Here is a 14257-nt window from a genome sequence, read left to right as displayed (position 1 = left end):
CCCGCCACCGAGCGGCCGGACCTTGCCCGGCCGAGCGGAGCAGGAGGGGCAGCGGGAGGAGGGGCAGGGGCAGCAGCCGGAGGAGGAGAAGAGGAGGAGGAGAGGGGAGGAGGAGAGGAGAGGAGGAGGCGCTGTGGCGCTCCCTCCGCCCCCAAGATGGCGTTGGCGCTGAGGGCCCGCGCGGGCCCGGCCGCGGCGCTGTGGCGGCTCCAGAGCCGGCGGCGCAGGTGAGGCCGGGGCAGCGGGGCGGGCACCGCACCTGCCCCCAGCCCTGGCTCTGTCCCTGTCCTGGTCTCCGTAACCTCTCCCCTGCCCCTCTGTTCTTAGCTTTACTCATCCACTTCCCCTATTCCTTTCCGTATAATTCTCCCCTATCCTTTCACCCTTCCCCTATCCCCTGTCCCTCTCTCTTATATCCTCTATGTTTGCTATATCATACCTTTCCCTGTCCCTTTTTCCTCTCTCCTCTGTCCCCTATATTCTCTATAGCCACTTCCCCTATATCCTTTATCTGCCATCTCTATCCTTTCCCCCTTTACATTATTAATCACCCCTACCCCTTTTCCTCTGTCCTGTTTTCCTCTATCCCGTTTTCCTCTCCCTTATATCCCCCCTCCCTATCCTATCCCCTTTTTCTCTCCTATATCCCATATATTCTCTGTATCCACTTCCTATATATCCTTTATCTGCTATCCGTATCCTTTTTCCCTTTACGTTATTAATCACCCCTACCCCCTTTCCTCTGTCCCATTTTCCACTCCCGTATATCCCCTTTATTCCTTATATCCCCTTCCTTTATATCCCCTCTCCCTCTCCTGTCCCCTTTTTATCTCCTATATCCCCTATATTCTCTTATTATCTGCTATCCCTGTCTTTCCCCCCTTTACATTATTAATCATCCCTATCCCCTTTCCTCTGTCCCATTTTCCTCTATCCCGTTTTCTTCTCCCCTATATCCTCTATATTCCTTATATCCTCTTCCTTTATATCCCCTCTCCCTATCTTATCCCCTTTCTCTCTCCTATATCCCCTATATTCTCTGTATCCACTTCCCCTATATCCTTTATCTGCCATCCCTATCCTTTTCCCCTTTACATTATTAATCACCCCTGTCCCGTTTTCCGTTATCCCATTTTCCTCTCCCTTATATCCCCTTCCCTTACATCCCCTCTCCCGTCCGTCCCTTCCATCCTTTCCCATCCCGCTCCCGGTGCCGATGCCGTGTGCCCGCAGCTCGTTCGACGTGGCCGTGGTGGGCGCGGGGATCGTGGGCCTGGCCGCGGCGCGGGAGCTCGTGCAGCGCCATCCCTCGCTGGCCTTCGCCGTGCTGGAGAAGGAGCCGGAGCCGGGTACGGAGCGGGACCGGGACCGGGACCCACGGCAGGGGACACGCTGCCTGAGCATCCCACGGATACCTGTGCGCAGGGATCGGCTGTGGGGGAGCAGCTGCCCTTGTTGTTGATGTGGTGATGGATTTCACATCCCCAGGACGGGCTGGACACGGCTTGGAGCAGCCTGGGATGGTGCAGGGTGTCCCTGAGCGTGGCAGGGGGTGGAACGAGGTGATCTCAAAGTCCCTTTCATCCCAAACCATCCTGGAATTCTGTGATGACTCTCACAGAATCCCTGGGTTGGGAGAGACCATCGAGTCCAACCCAGCCCCAAGAGCTCAACCCAGCCCTGGCCCCCAGTGCCACATCCAGGCTTTGTTAAACACACCAGGGATGGTGGCTGCACCACCTCCCCGGGCAGCCATTCCACAACTTTACCATCCTTTCCATGAAAAATCTTCTCCTAAAATCCAACCTATATCTCCCTTGGCACAGCTTGAGACTGCATGTCAGTGCCAAGACTCTCCCCTAACAGGGATTTCTTCCACCCTTGTCCCACGGACGTGTCCTTCAGCGCGGTTGTCACCAGTCTGTGCTTCTCTGCTGGGACTGCAGACTGGGAATTTTAAGTTACAAGCTGCTGGGTGTTGCTGGTGCAAGCTGCAGTGTGACTGCTGGGGCTGGGAATGGCAGGACAGAGGACAAGGAGGGTGAATATCCAGGATAAGGAATAGTGCAGCTTGTGGGAGGGCACAGGCAGGTCCTGCATGGAGCTGCCAGAATCCCAAGGGACAGACATCAGTGATTAACCCCAAACAGGACCTGTGAGCCCAAAATCTTGTCTGAAATAGCTCCATCAGCCTGGCTATGAATTGCTCTTGAGACGTTCCATGAATGATACAAAATGATTTTTTATCCCCAAGACACACAGCTGTGTGAGTGCCAAGCAGGAGTGACCTTTGGGCACCCACACCTTAAAGAGGGAGAAGAACCCGACCAAATTACTTCAGTAAAAATGTTTGTGGTATCTTCCACCTCTATTTTATCTATTTGCAAAGGGGAAATAGCAGCCTAATCCAGTTCACAAATACTGAAAAACCCTCCCAGGCCTGCTAGCATGTCCAAAGGAATTGTGGATTGGACAGATACTATGATAGATGAGGCCATAAGGGGTGCATTTCATTGTAAAAATTGGATTTTTCAATTTAATTTTAGCCTGTTTTGATTGATTGGTTTGTTGTTGAAGGAAAAATTTGTGGTTTTTGGGTTTTTTCCCTGTTGATCCAGCACAGTGTAGGCTGTGATGGGTTATCATTAACCAGGGCTGGCACTGTCAGTGTTTCTCTAACCTTTTGAGGCCAGGGGAGGAATTAATTGTGCAGTTCTCTCACTTGATCATCTCTTATAACGCTGATTTAAGGTAGGACCTCAATTAACTCGTTTTTCTGACAGCAGAAGTGATGAAGTGGGAACAAATGAGTTCTAACAATGTGTTTTTCTTTCTCTTTAGCCCATCACCAGAGTGGCCACAACAGTGGTGTGATCCACAGTGGGATTTACTACACTCCTGGCTCCCTGAAGGCCAAGCTCTGCGTGCAGGGGGCAGCCCTGTGCTACAAATACTGTGACCAGAAGGGGATCCCCTACAAGCAGTGTGGGAAGGTACAGGAATTCCTGGGATTCCCTGCTCTACCTTGGAAGCTGAGGCTGTGTGATGTGTGGTACCACATGTGGCATAGGCTTTTTCTCCACACTCTCCAAGTTGCACATAATTTATATAAAAATATGTGTGTAATGTACATAATCCCCTCCTGCCCCCAAATCATCCCCTCCTGCTGATGTGTCTCAGTTTGAGAGAAGGTTTTTCATGATCTCCCCAGCCTGTCTTCATGCTCTGAACCATTTTTAGTTCAGTGTGTCTTTGGTGCAAGGTGAGAAGCAGGGCTGGGCAGGGCATTCCAGGTGTGCTCAGGCTCAGTGAAACAGAGTCTGTGTCCATGTCCCAGGTGTTCCTAGCAGGTTCCTGTTCAGGTTTTCCACCTCTCATTGAGCTGCTGTTTCCACAGGACTCTCAATCCTCACCCCAAGGTTTTGGCCCTGAGGGATAAATTGGAATTCCATGGTTTTTCTCGGAGCTGTGCTCCCTGTGCTGCCACGCTGGGCACAGGGTGGCACTGTGGATCTGTGCAGCAGCACTCCTGAGGGGACAGCCTGCTCAAAGCTCCTGTGCTGAGGGGGTCAGCTGGAGCCTGGGCGAGCTGGATTTGTGTATTTGTACCAACAGCAGGAGCAGGGCAGTGCCTGTCCCCTGTGCTGGGCCACCTCCAGCCCTGGGGACAGCTCTGGGCCCCTCACAGCAAAGCCACAGGAGGGGCTGGAGTGTGTCCCCAGCAGGGAATGGAGCTGGGAAAGGGTCTGGAGCCCCAGGAGAGGCTGAGGGAGCTGGGAAGGGGCTGGAGAATTCCTGAGGGAGCTGGGAAGGGGCTGAGCCTGGAGCAAAGGAGGCTCAGGGGCCCTTGTGGCTCTGCACAGCTCCTGCCAGGAGGGCACAGCCGGGGGGTCGGGCTGTGCTCCAGGGAACAGGGACAGGAGCAGAGGGAATGGCCTCAGGTTGCACCATGAAGCTTTAGCTTTGATATTGGGGAAATTCCTTCATGGAAAGGTTTGTCCAGCCCTGGCACAGCTGCCCAGGACACTGCTGGACTCACCATCCCTGCAGGGATTTAAAATCCCTGTGGATGTGGCACTTGGGGACACGGAGCAGCGGTGGCCTTGGCAGTGCTGAAGGATCAGTTGGACTCTTAGAGAGCTTTTCCAGCCTCAACAATTCCATGATTCATGACACTCCCCTGGCAGTGTTCATTCCAGGGAAGATAATGGTGAAACTTCACCAACTTTCCCTAGAGCTTGGAGAGCTTCACGCCTGTGAGGTGCCAGAGCTGAGCTGGCTGGGAGGATCATGGTCTGTGCAAAGCTGGCACAGGTAATTCTGTCTGCATTTATCTCCTGTGATAGCTGAGGACTGTCCTTGGTTAAGTGAAACTGGTACAATTCCACTCAGGCCATGTCAGAACATGTCCTCACTCTCTTATCAGAGCTCTTGGAGGTTTGTTCATCTTGGGTTGAGTTGTTTTGCTTCTGAAAGCATCCCAGTGGTTCTTCAAATTCAAACTCTCTCACTTGCAGACTTGTAGTCTCAGGCTGAATATTGTCAATTGATTGTAACTCAAACTACAGTTTAGCATTTATTTTTGAATTCTCTGTGACATGATGCTTCCTCATCAACAGAATTCTGTGCAATTAATGGCACCAGCCATTTTTCACCCCCCGGATTCATTGTTCACTCATTCCCTACTGCTTGTGCTTGGTGCCAAACCTGCCCTGTTTGTTTTGCTCACTGCTGTGCCTTTTTTCCTTTCCCAAAGCTGATTGTGGCTGTGGAACAGGATGAAATTCCAAGGCTCAAAGCTCTGTATGAGAGGGGGCTGCAGAACAATGTTCCAGGGCTGAAACTCATTGGAGCCAAGGAAATCCAGGAGAAGGAGCCCTTCTGCAGGGTAAGGATTTGCCATACTTCTAATTAGCTAATTGTAAGAGCTTCTAAATCTAATTGTAAGAGCTGTTTCTCAGGTGAAAACATATTTTAATTTAACACAAATACTTTTCTGGCCTTGAGGTTCAAGTTCAGAAGAGCCTGAAAATTCCTTCCCATCCATAAAAGTGGATTTGGATCAAGCCCATTTCAGTGCAGTTGGTGTGGTTGTTCTGTTTATTTTCACAGCAGGAGGAATGTGTGGAGTTTGTGGAGCACAGATTTGTTACTGATCAGTCTGTGTTTGTTTGAAAGGAAAAGCTGGATATGAATTCCCTGTGCTGTTTCAGCTGGCAGCTTGCTCTGGTGCAGCTGTGTCACTTAGGAGTGGCTGTAGGTACAGACAGAAATTTTCTGGAAAAGAATCTTCTTCAATCTTTTTGTTTCCCTGTAAACATTTTGGATCTGCTCCCTAAAGCATCCTTTGAGTGTTCCAGATCCAGCTGAGCCCAAGGGGAGGGAGCAGCACTCCCTTCTCAGGGCAGTGCAATATTCCAGGTGAAATATTGCAACCTTCACCCTTCTCTTGTCTCCCAACCCTTGCAGGGACTGATGGCCCTTGATTCTCCCTACACTGGCATTGTGGATTACAAGCAAGTGGCCCAGTCCTATGCCAGGGACTTCCAGGAAGCAGGTGGGACAATCCTGACTGGTTTTGAAGTCACAAACATGGAGATGGCCAGAGAAAGTTCTGCAGAAAGTGAGGATGGTAAGGCTGGATGGTTTTTGCCCTCCATTTTAACTTCAGTTAAAACACAATTATTTTAACTAAAATGACATTTCTGATTTTTTTTTGTCTCCTAGGGATGAGAAAAAAGGCAAAATTATCTTGGTGAGAGTATTCAGCAAAATCACTTGGGGTTTTTATGCAGGCAGGTCACCCTTCAGCTGAAACATTTAAAACTGATGGAAGAAAGTGAGAGTAAAATGGAGAAATAAAGTTGTTCTCTCCTCTTAAAATCAGACTTACCTGAATCTTGCATGTTTATTCTTGTGATAGTGATTTTCCTTATCCTGAAGGCAGGTTGGATCTGTGCTGGCACACAGAGGGAAGAATAAAAACCCCTATTAATTAATAAATAGTCATGTCCAACAACATTAATTATGACAAGAGTAGTTCTTACATAGCTTGGAAGATATTCCAGAGGAAAATTCCTTCCTGGTGACAAGCTGTTTATTCTGTCAGCTCTCTTTTGCTTGTTCTAGTAATTCCCTCTCTTGTCTAATTCCATTTCAGGGCTGAAATACCCAGTCATTGTTAGGAGCAAAAAGGTAAGGGTGAAAAAGAACTCTTCATTCCCTCCAGGAAGCTGCTTCTCCTTTTCTTAATTTTTTTTTTCCCTGGTGAATTAATAATATCCAAAAAAAAGGTTAAAAAGTTGCTGTTCAGCAACGTGATCAGTTTGATAGAACAACTGCAATCAGTTCTTAACAGTGAGGATGTTCAAATAAATAATAATAATAATAATGATGTAAATTATTAAACTGTATCTTTCTGCTGCCTAACATTTACCATCCTTTATCTGCTTTATTTGCACATCTGATGCTTGTGCTTGCAAGAACTCCTTTATGACTTGTTCATCTGGTGACAAACACCAATTCTCATGTTTACTTTTGGGCTCTGGCATCCATAAAATGATAAGGAGGCTTTTAGCATCATTTTATTATCATTTTATCATCAAACTGCTTCAGTGAAACAGGTGCATGACAGCTGCTGTTCCTGCAAGTCAGGAACTGTGGTTCACCTTCAGGAGGGAATATCTGAACAAAAACACCTCTGGTCATTTTTAAATTTAGTTCTGCTGCTTTTTATCTCCTATTTTTTTGCTCTTTCATTAAAAAGTAGCTTCCAAAATCTGTTAAGATTTTTTCCACCAAATACTGGTATTTTTTTCATGCAAATATTTTTCAGTTGGAAAAAAAAGAATCGTATTTAAAAGCAGATACTAAGCTAAAAAAATAGATAATAGTTTTTGATTATTATTTATTTATTTATTTAGATGGTAAAGGTGTTTTAATATTTAGCAGCTCTCCATACCTGTGTGCTGTCAATTTGTGGAGCTTCTCCCACCCTGTGGGGTCAAATTAATGAACATCCTTATTTAACTTATTTAAATAAGTTAATTTTTAATTTTTTTTTAATTATTTTAAAAGTTTTAAATTTTATTTTTAAATAATAAATGTAATGTTTTAAATAAGTTAATTTAATTTTAAAATAAGTTTTAAATAATTTTTCGTTTTAATTTTTAATAATTTAATAAGTTAAATCAATTGTATTTATTTAAATCAGTGGCTGTGGGGTTTTTCAGGGTGGTTTTTTAGCAGATAAACAGGCTTCTGCTGTGGTTTTGGTCCCCCAGGGTGAGGAGATCTCCTGTGGGCACGTTGTGACCTGTGCAGGGCTTCACTCGGACCGCCTGGCCGGGATCAGCGGCTGCAGCCCCGAGCCCAGGATCGTCCCCTTCCGGGGGGACTACCTGCTGCTAAAGCCAGAGAAGTCTTACTTGGTCAAGGGAAATATTTATCCTGTAAGTACCCCCTGGTTTGTGTGTCCCAGGTGCCCTAAGAGCTGCTAAAATGCAGAAAAAAGGTAAAATTTCATGGTTGTTTCTGTCAGGCACACACGTGGGTGGAGATTTGGTTGGTTTGGGGCAGGGCAGCTTGGATTTTGTTTATTTTTTTGTTAATTTTTTTGGTTGATTGAGGAAAACATGGAAGTACCACGTGGGAAGTTATTGCCAGTTGTTTTGTTTATGGTTTTAGTTTTGGGGTTTTTTTACTTAATAGAGAAAAGATGGAATATCACATTGCCACATATCCAGAAAACTCTGTATGGCCCCAAATGAATCTGTAGGCAGGATTCAGAAATCAGGGAGAGATGACAGTAAATTATTTAAATAGTTATAACAGTCCTGTTTAATCTCTTTATTGATAATCTGGACAAAGGGGTTGATTGTACCCTCAGGAAATTCACAGATGACACTGGAGGTTTTTTCCAACCTCAGTGATCCTGGGATTCTGTGATGAACTATTGATAACGGATTTCATCTCTTGTGCTAATACCCAACACTCAGATTTAGGTGTTCTCCTCTCAACCTTATTTTTGAATTAGCTGATTTTGTCATTAAAAACAGACGTGGGAGAAAAGGGAACAACCTTTCTACCACCTGATATAGACAAATAATGGGATGGAGAGCAGCAATCCCAGAGAGAAAATGTAATTACAGAGCAAGTGGAGAGAATTCCTAGGGCAGCATTTTAACTAATTCTGTCCATTTGAATACTGATTTTCTGAATATGAGATTAGCTTTGCCTGCTAAAGACTGGAACTTTAGGAAAATTGGAATGCTGGGCATTGCTGTTTGTCTGATCTCACCTGGGAGTGATTCAGGATCCTGTCTTGGGATGGGAGGGAGTGGAACAAAAAAAGAACATGCAGATTTATTATTATTAGCATTATTATTAGCATTAACCAGGCCTGCTATGTTCAGGCTGGTTTGTACACACAAAATATTTTGTTTCCTAATATGTTGTATTCTATTTTATTGCAGTGTAATTGCTGCTGGTGAATAAAATCAGGATGTCACTGCCTTATGTCCTGAGAAATCATGTGGACTTTTTTTCCCCTGTTATTTGTTTTCATTTTCCCTAAAATTCAGCTATACCTGGCCCTGCTCTGTTCTGCAGTGGTTTAATTAATGACACCTGCACAATTAACAAGCAACAAAACCAGCTCAGAGCCAATGCTGAGGTTCTGTGACTCAGAGTTTTGCTGCTGTGGTTGGAAATGAAATGGCAAATTTGCTGTTAGTAAGAGCTCTGCTCACTGCTGTGCCCCATTTCAGGTCCCCAACCCTCGTTTCCCATTCCTGGGATTCCATTTCACTCCCAGGATGGATGGCAGTGTCTGGCTTGGCCCTAATGCAGTGCTGGCCTTTAAGAGAGAGGGCTACAAACTCTTGGACTTCAGCCCTGGAGACTTCTTGGATGCTGTGACCTACAGGTAATGCCTTGTGTTTGTGTCTGCTGCCTGCTCCTGTTGAAATGTGAGCCATGGCAGCCACTTCCTGCCCAAAATCCTGCTTTTCCCACGTTTTTGGTGTGTTTAAAGACACTTGTGCTGATAAGGGTGGACTTCCCCAGGATATTTGACTTTGTGTGGTCTCATATTTGAATTTGCTACCAGGACATGTCTCAGCCAGTCTGGGAATGTGGCTGCTCCCTGGAAGGTGCTGGTGGAGCCATTCCAGGCTTGGTTTGCACTGTGATCACTTAATTAACTCTGACAGCATCATTAAATACCTGCAGAGGGTGCTGGGAGCAGAGAAAGGCTGGGAGAGAGAGCTGGGAATGTTCCCCTGGAGAGGAGAAGGCTCCAGGGAGAGCTCAGAGCCCCTGGCAGGGCCTGAAGGGGCTCCAGGAGAGCTGCAGAGGGACTGGGGACAAGGCATGGAGGGACAGGACACAGGGAATGGCTCCCACTGCCAGAGGGCTGGGATGGATGGGAGATTGGGAACTGGGAATTGCCAGAGCAGCTGTGGCTGCCCCTGGATCCCTGGCAGTGCCCAGGGCCAGGCTGGACAGGGCTTGGAGCAGCCTGGGACAGTGGGAGGGGTCCCTGCCCAGGTTGCTCCAAGCTCATCAAGTCCTGGAACACTTCCAGGCCTGGAATTCAGAATTAATTCAATGCCACAGCTCTGTGAGCAAGGTTTGCTGAAGCAGAGCAGGACAAACATGCATTTCTCAAACACAAAGCATGATGTGGTTCCTGATTTTGGGAATGGGGACTTGTGCCCTGCAGTTGCATTTGCTGCCTTCTGCAGCAGCTGCACCTGGTGCATTTTGAGGCAGATTTTCCCCCCGTGCAGTTGTTTCTCCCCTTGCAGTGGGCTGTGGAAGCTGGTGCTGAGGAACGTGTCCTACGGGCTGGGGGAGCTGTACAGAGCCTTTTCCCTCAGTGCCCAGGTGAGGCAGCTGCAGAAGTTCATCCCTGAGGTCACCACCAACGATGTTCTCAGGTAAGGGAAACTTCTGCTTGGGAAATCTCCTGGTTGAACAGCAGAAAACGTGGCAGGGGTTTAGTCCCTTCCTCCACCAAAATATGACACAGAACCTTGGAGCTGCCTGGAGCTCCTCAGTCCAGAGGAGGCACCAGGATGATCAGGGGGATGCAGGAAAGGCTGAGAATTTTGGGTTTGTTCAGCCTGGAGAAGAGAAGCTTTGGGGTGACCTCACTGTGGCCTTGCAGTACTCGAGGAGAACCCACAGAAAGATGGAGAGGGATTATTTACAGAGCCTTGGAGGGGCAGGACAAGGGGGAATGGCCTCAAACTGACAGAGGGCAGGGTTAGATGGGATATTGGGAAGGAATTCCTGGCTGTGAGGGTGGGCAGGCCCTGGCACAGGGTGCCCAGAGCAGCTGTGGCTGTCCCTGGATCCCTGGCGGTGCCCAAGGCCAGGCTGGGCAGGGCTTGGAGCACCTGGGACAGTGGGAGGTGTCCCTGCCATGGCAGAGGTGGCACTGGGTGGGGTTTAAGCTCACAGGTTGGCCACCTCAATGATCCCATGACTGTCAGATACCCCCACTCTGCCTCCTGAGTGTTAAAACTCCCAAACTTTGTCTCCACTGCCTGCCCTCCTCACTGTCTCCCTGGACACCTCAGGGAATTCCTTCCCTGACTCAGGATAACATTTTCCTTCTGCTCCCCCTTGCTTTCCAGGGGTCCCTCTGGTGTGAGAGCCCAGGCCCTGGACAGTGAGGGCAACCTGGTGGATGACTTTGTGTTCGACGGGGGCTCGGGGGCCGTGGGCAGCAGGATCCTGCACGTCAGGAACGCTCCTTCCCCCGCCGCCACCTCCTCGCTGGCCATCGCCGCCGCCATCGCCGACGAGGCCCAGCGCCGCTTCCAGCTCTGAGCCCGCCGGGAACCCCGCCGGGAATCCCGCCGGGAGCCCTGCCTGCTGCCCCTCCGCAGCCTGGCACTCCTCCCGAAGGACACAGAGCATCAGGCAGTGCCCCAGCAGCCCTGGCAGTGCTGTGTGCCCACGGCTCCTGGGGCGGCACCGTGGGGAGGGTTTGGCCGGAGCAGGAGCAGCCATGGCTGAGCACTCTGTGAGGGGTTTTCCACCTGGATTTGCTGTGCAGAGCACATGGATCTCTCTGTGTGGGGTTTTCCACCTGGATTTGCTGTCCAGAGCACATGGATCTCTCTGTGTGGGGGTTTCCACCTGGATTTGCTGTGCAGAGTGTGGTGGATCTCTCTGTGTGGGGTTTTCCACCTGGATTTGCTGTGCAGAGTGTGGTGGATCTCTCTGTGAGGGGTTTTCCACCTGGATTTGCTGTCCAGAGCACATGGATCTCTCTGTGTGGGGGTTTCCACCTGGATTTGCTGTCCAGAGCACATGGATCCCTCTGTGTGGGGTTTTCCACCTGGATTTGCTGTGCAGAGCACGTGGATCCCTCTGTGTGGGGTTTTCCACCTGGATTTGCTGTCCAGAGCACGTGGATCCCTCTGTGTGGGGTTTTCCACCTGGATTTGCTGTGCAGAGCACGTGGATCCCTCTGTGTGGGGTTTTCCACCTGGATTTGCCATGCAGAGCACATGGATCCCTCTGTGTGGGGTTTTCCACCTGGATTTGCTGTGCAGAGCACGTGGATCCCTCTGTGTGGGGTTTTCCACCTGGATTTGCTGTCCCTGTGCTCAGTGCTGCCTCCTCAGAGGGGTCTGGAAATCCACGAGTGTGGGGTGGCTCTGTGAGGGCTCTGATTCCACTGAAGTTGGAGTGTGCAGCCCTCTGGATGACATGGAAGTGATGGAGCAGAAGGATGAGCCCTGCTTAAGGGCCCTGCTGATGTGGAATTCAAGGCTTTGGTCAGAGACTGAGAGCAATATTCAGAGCCTTCAACATGAATGTAGAGTATTTCACAGAAAAATAAGCTTAAAGAGGGTTACCAAACCCAAGTCAATTCAGATCTGCAATTCAGGTACTCTGTCTGATCACTGTCTGTATTTTTTTATAGAGCAGAAATCAAAATATGGGTACAAACAATCACTTTTCATTTCATTTACAGCTGGGAAGTCAGCACTGATCAGAACCTTCATCAGTGCATTTGGGTTTCTTCCTTGGAATGCTGATGATGCAAAAGGAGCTGATCTTTGTCCAGCCAGTTGAGCAATCCAGGGAAAATGGTCTTTGGAGCAGGAAACGTGAAGGGAGGGCAGCTCCAGAAACCTGCCTTGAGTCATGTTTGCTGTTGGAGCCTGAGCAGGGATGAATCAGGAAGGTTTCCCATTTTCCCTGAGCACAGGAGGGGCTCACACAGTGCTGGTGACTGCTCTGAACTCCCTGGATACCCAATTTTTATCAGAGACACACCTGGAGGAGTCTGTGTGCAGGGAGAGGTGAGGGAAACTCAGTGCTGAGCTGAGCACCTGGGAGTGTCCTGCAGAATTGCTGTCAAGCAGAATTTTGTGGCCTCAGGGACAAAGTATTGAGGATTTAATAACAGCTCTGGGTAGCACAGATAATTGTGGAGAGTTTGAACCAGAAAATTGGACATTAATTTTTCCTTTAAAAGTTCTTTTCTGAGCTTCTCTGATGGGAGCTAGGACAGGAGGGCAGCTCTGAGGCTGATTTAACTGTATGGATTGGAGACACTTTTTTGAGGGGAAAAAGGGCTTAATCTGCCTTTTTTTATTATTATTATTTTTCCTTTTTTTTTTTTTTTCCCTGGTAACATCTACTTTACCAGCAAATTGACTGCTGGAAATCCAATACCAACCCTTTCAGAGCAAAGTTTTGGTCACTTCAGGCAGAGATTCAGCTGTTCCAGCTCTTCCAATGCACAGGGCTGTGTAAAACTTCCCACAGTGGAACCATCCTGTCTTCCCTCCCTGCCAGAAGTGTTGCCTATCAACAGTAAATCCTAAAAAAGGATTGCAAAAGCCACTTCCTCCCACGTGGGGTGTGGCCCTGACATGTATTAACAGAATAAAGAACATTAAAATGCAAAGCAGACAGAGACCAGGGGGAGTCCTGAGTCAGCATTTCCCTGTGCACTGCTTTTTCCTCTCAGGTGATGATTGACTGGGGGTAAAGTTTATTAGAAAATTAAATTATGAACCTTGATGTGGCATTCTGTGAAATAGAAATATTTTCAGAGATAGAAGTTTTACACTTTTGTTATAAAAGTAAGTTCAGAGATTATGATACCAGGGTTTCAGGCATCAATCTTGTTGCTCACAAAGTGTGAAAATGTATTAATTTATTTTCCAAATAAGCCTCACTTTGATGATTTCATAAACGTGCCTTTTATGATTAAAATGAGTGGTGGGTTTTTTTTTTAATGCTGTAAAATCTGTGTGTTTGTCCTGAGTCAGAGAAAAGTGTCACTGGAGTTTGTTAATTCTCAGCTGAATTAGGCAGGGTATCACTCTGTGAAACAGAAATCACCCCAGGAGGGGGACTCATGACCAGACTTGTCCTCCTAAATTATCTTATCTGTGCTGCTCACAGCTCTTCCTCACTCGACAGGACTGCTCCTCAGGCTGATCTGGGCCTGTTGGGACAGGTGGGATGAATGAGAATTCCTGAAACTCTGAATAAATACTTGGACAAACAGCGTGTGTTCCCCAGAAGTGTTACAGAATAGAAGCCCAGGCTGGTCTGGGTTGGAAAGGACCTTAAATCCCATCCCACTCTTTCCACTGTCCCAGGCTGCTCCAAGCTCTCTCCAGCTGGGCTGGGACATTTCCAGGGAATTCCTTCCCAATATTCCATCCCAGCAGTGCCCAGCAAGGTCAGCCCTGGACTCTGGAAGGAGGAGGAACTGTGGCTCTGTGGGTTGTGCCACCATCATCCCATCATTACTTTTCCTTTTTGCTCACAGTTTGGGTTTGAGGAACACGTATAAAATAGAAATAGAAATGAATAGAAAGAATATAAGTACAGAAATAGATATTTTTAGATAGAATAGCTACAAATACATATAGATACATATATATACATACATGACTTATGTTTATACATACATTACAGATGTATTATAACACATACACATTAGATATAGATAGAAATATTTTGTTGGGAACCTCCCAGCTGCTCTGGTGGGGCAGGAGGATCAAGCCACGGAGCAGAAGGAGCAGTTTGTGCCTCTGGAAGCATCAGCTCCTCCGGGAAATCTTACAAAGAAGGATCACTGTTTCACTGGCAGGAAGGCACATTTTTTCCCTTTTGGTTTAATTTATCCATTCCCTCTGTGGACAAGTCTTCAAATGGGGAGTGGAGGGAATGTAAAGTGTGAGATTTGAATATTGTGCTGTCAGGAGGGAAA

The 14257-nt window shown here is 47.8% G+C and overlaps 1 protein-coding gene across 2 annotated transcripts; it reads left to right on the top strand.

Annotated features, from left to right (window-relative positions):
• Positions 1 to 38: 38 nt before the first annotated feature.
• On the top strand, positions 39 to 13248 carry L2HGDH (L-2-hydroxyglutarate dehydrogenase). Of its 2 annotated transcripts, none has more exons than XM_064422799.1 (10): positions 39 to 227; positions 1234 to 1349; positions 2842 to 2993; positions 4757 to 4888; positions 5470 to 5632; positions 6161 to 6195; positions 7284 to 7451; positions 8769 to 8926; positions 9810 to 9941; positions 10644 to 13248. In XM_064422799.1, the coding sequence occupies exons 1-10, from the start codon at positions 157 to 159 to the stop codon at positions 10837 to 10839; spliced, it is 1323 nt and encodes a 440-aa protein (XP_064278869.1). In that variant the 5' UTR covers positions 39 to 156; the 3' UTR covers positions 10840 to 13248. The 2 variants fall into 2 exon arrangements, with proteins under 2 accessions (XP_064278869.1, XP_064278870.1); XM_064422800.1 differs by having other exon boundaries at positions 115 to 227; positions 490 to 1349.
• The last annotated feature ends 1009 nt before the right edge of the window (positions 13249 to 14257 follow it).

The sequence above is a fragment of the Passer domesticus genome, chromosome 6, assembly GCF_036417665.1.
Source record: "Passer domesticus isolate bPasDom1 chromosome 6, bPasDom1.hap1, whole genome shotgun sequence".
NCBI classification, from domain to species: Eukaryota; Metazoa; Chordata; class Aves; order Passeriformes; family Passeridae; genus Passer; species Passer domesticus.
The sequence above is the reverse complement of the archived record's forward strand: the minus strand, read 5'-3'. Positions and strand labels throughout refer to the sequence as shown.

Excerpts from the sequence above, each read along its gene's own strand:
- L2HGDH (XM_064422799.1), top strand. The coding sequence starts at position 157 with ATGGCGTTGGCGCTGAGGGCCCGCGCGGGCCCGGCCGCGGCGCTGTGG. Across the intron at positions 6,196-7,283 it reads TCATTGTTAGGAGCAAAAAG|GGTGAGGAGATCTCCTGTGG; the intron begins GTAAGGGTGAAA and ends TTGGTCCCCCAG. Across the intron at positions 9,942-10,643 it reads ACCACCAACGATGTTCTCAG|GGGTCCCTCTGGTGTGAGAG; the intron begins GTAAGGGAAACT and ends CTTGCTTTCCAG.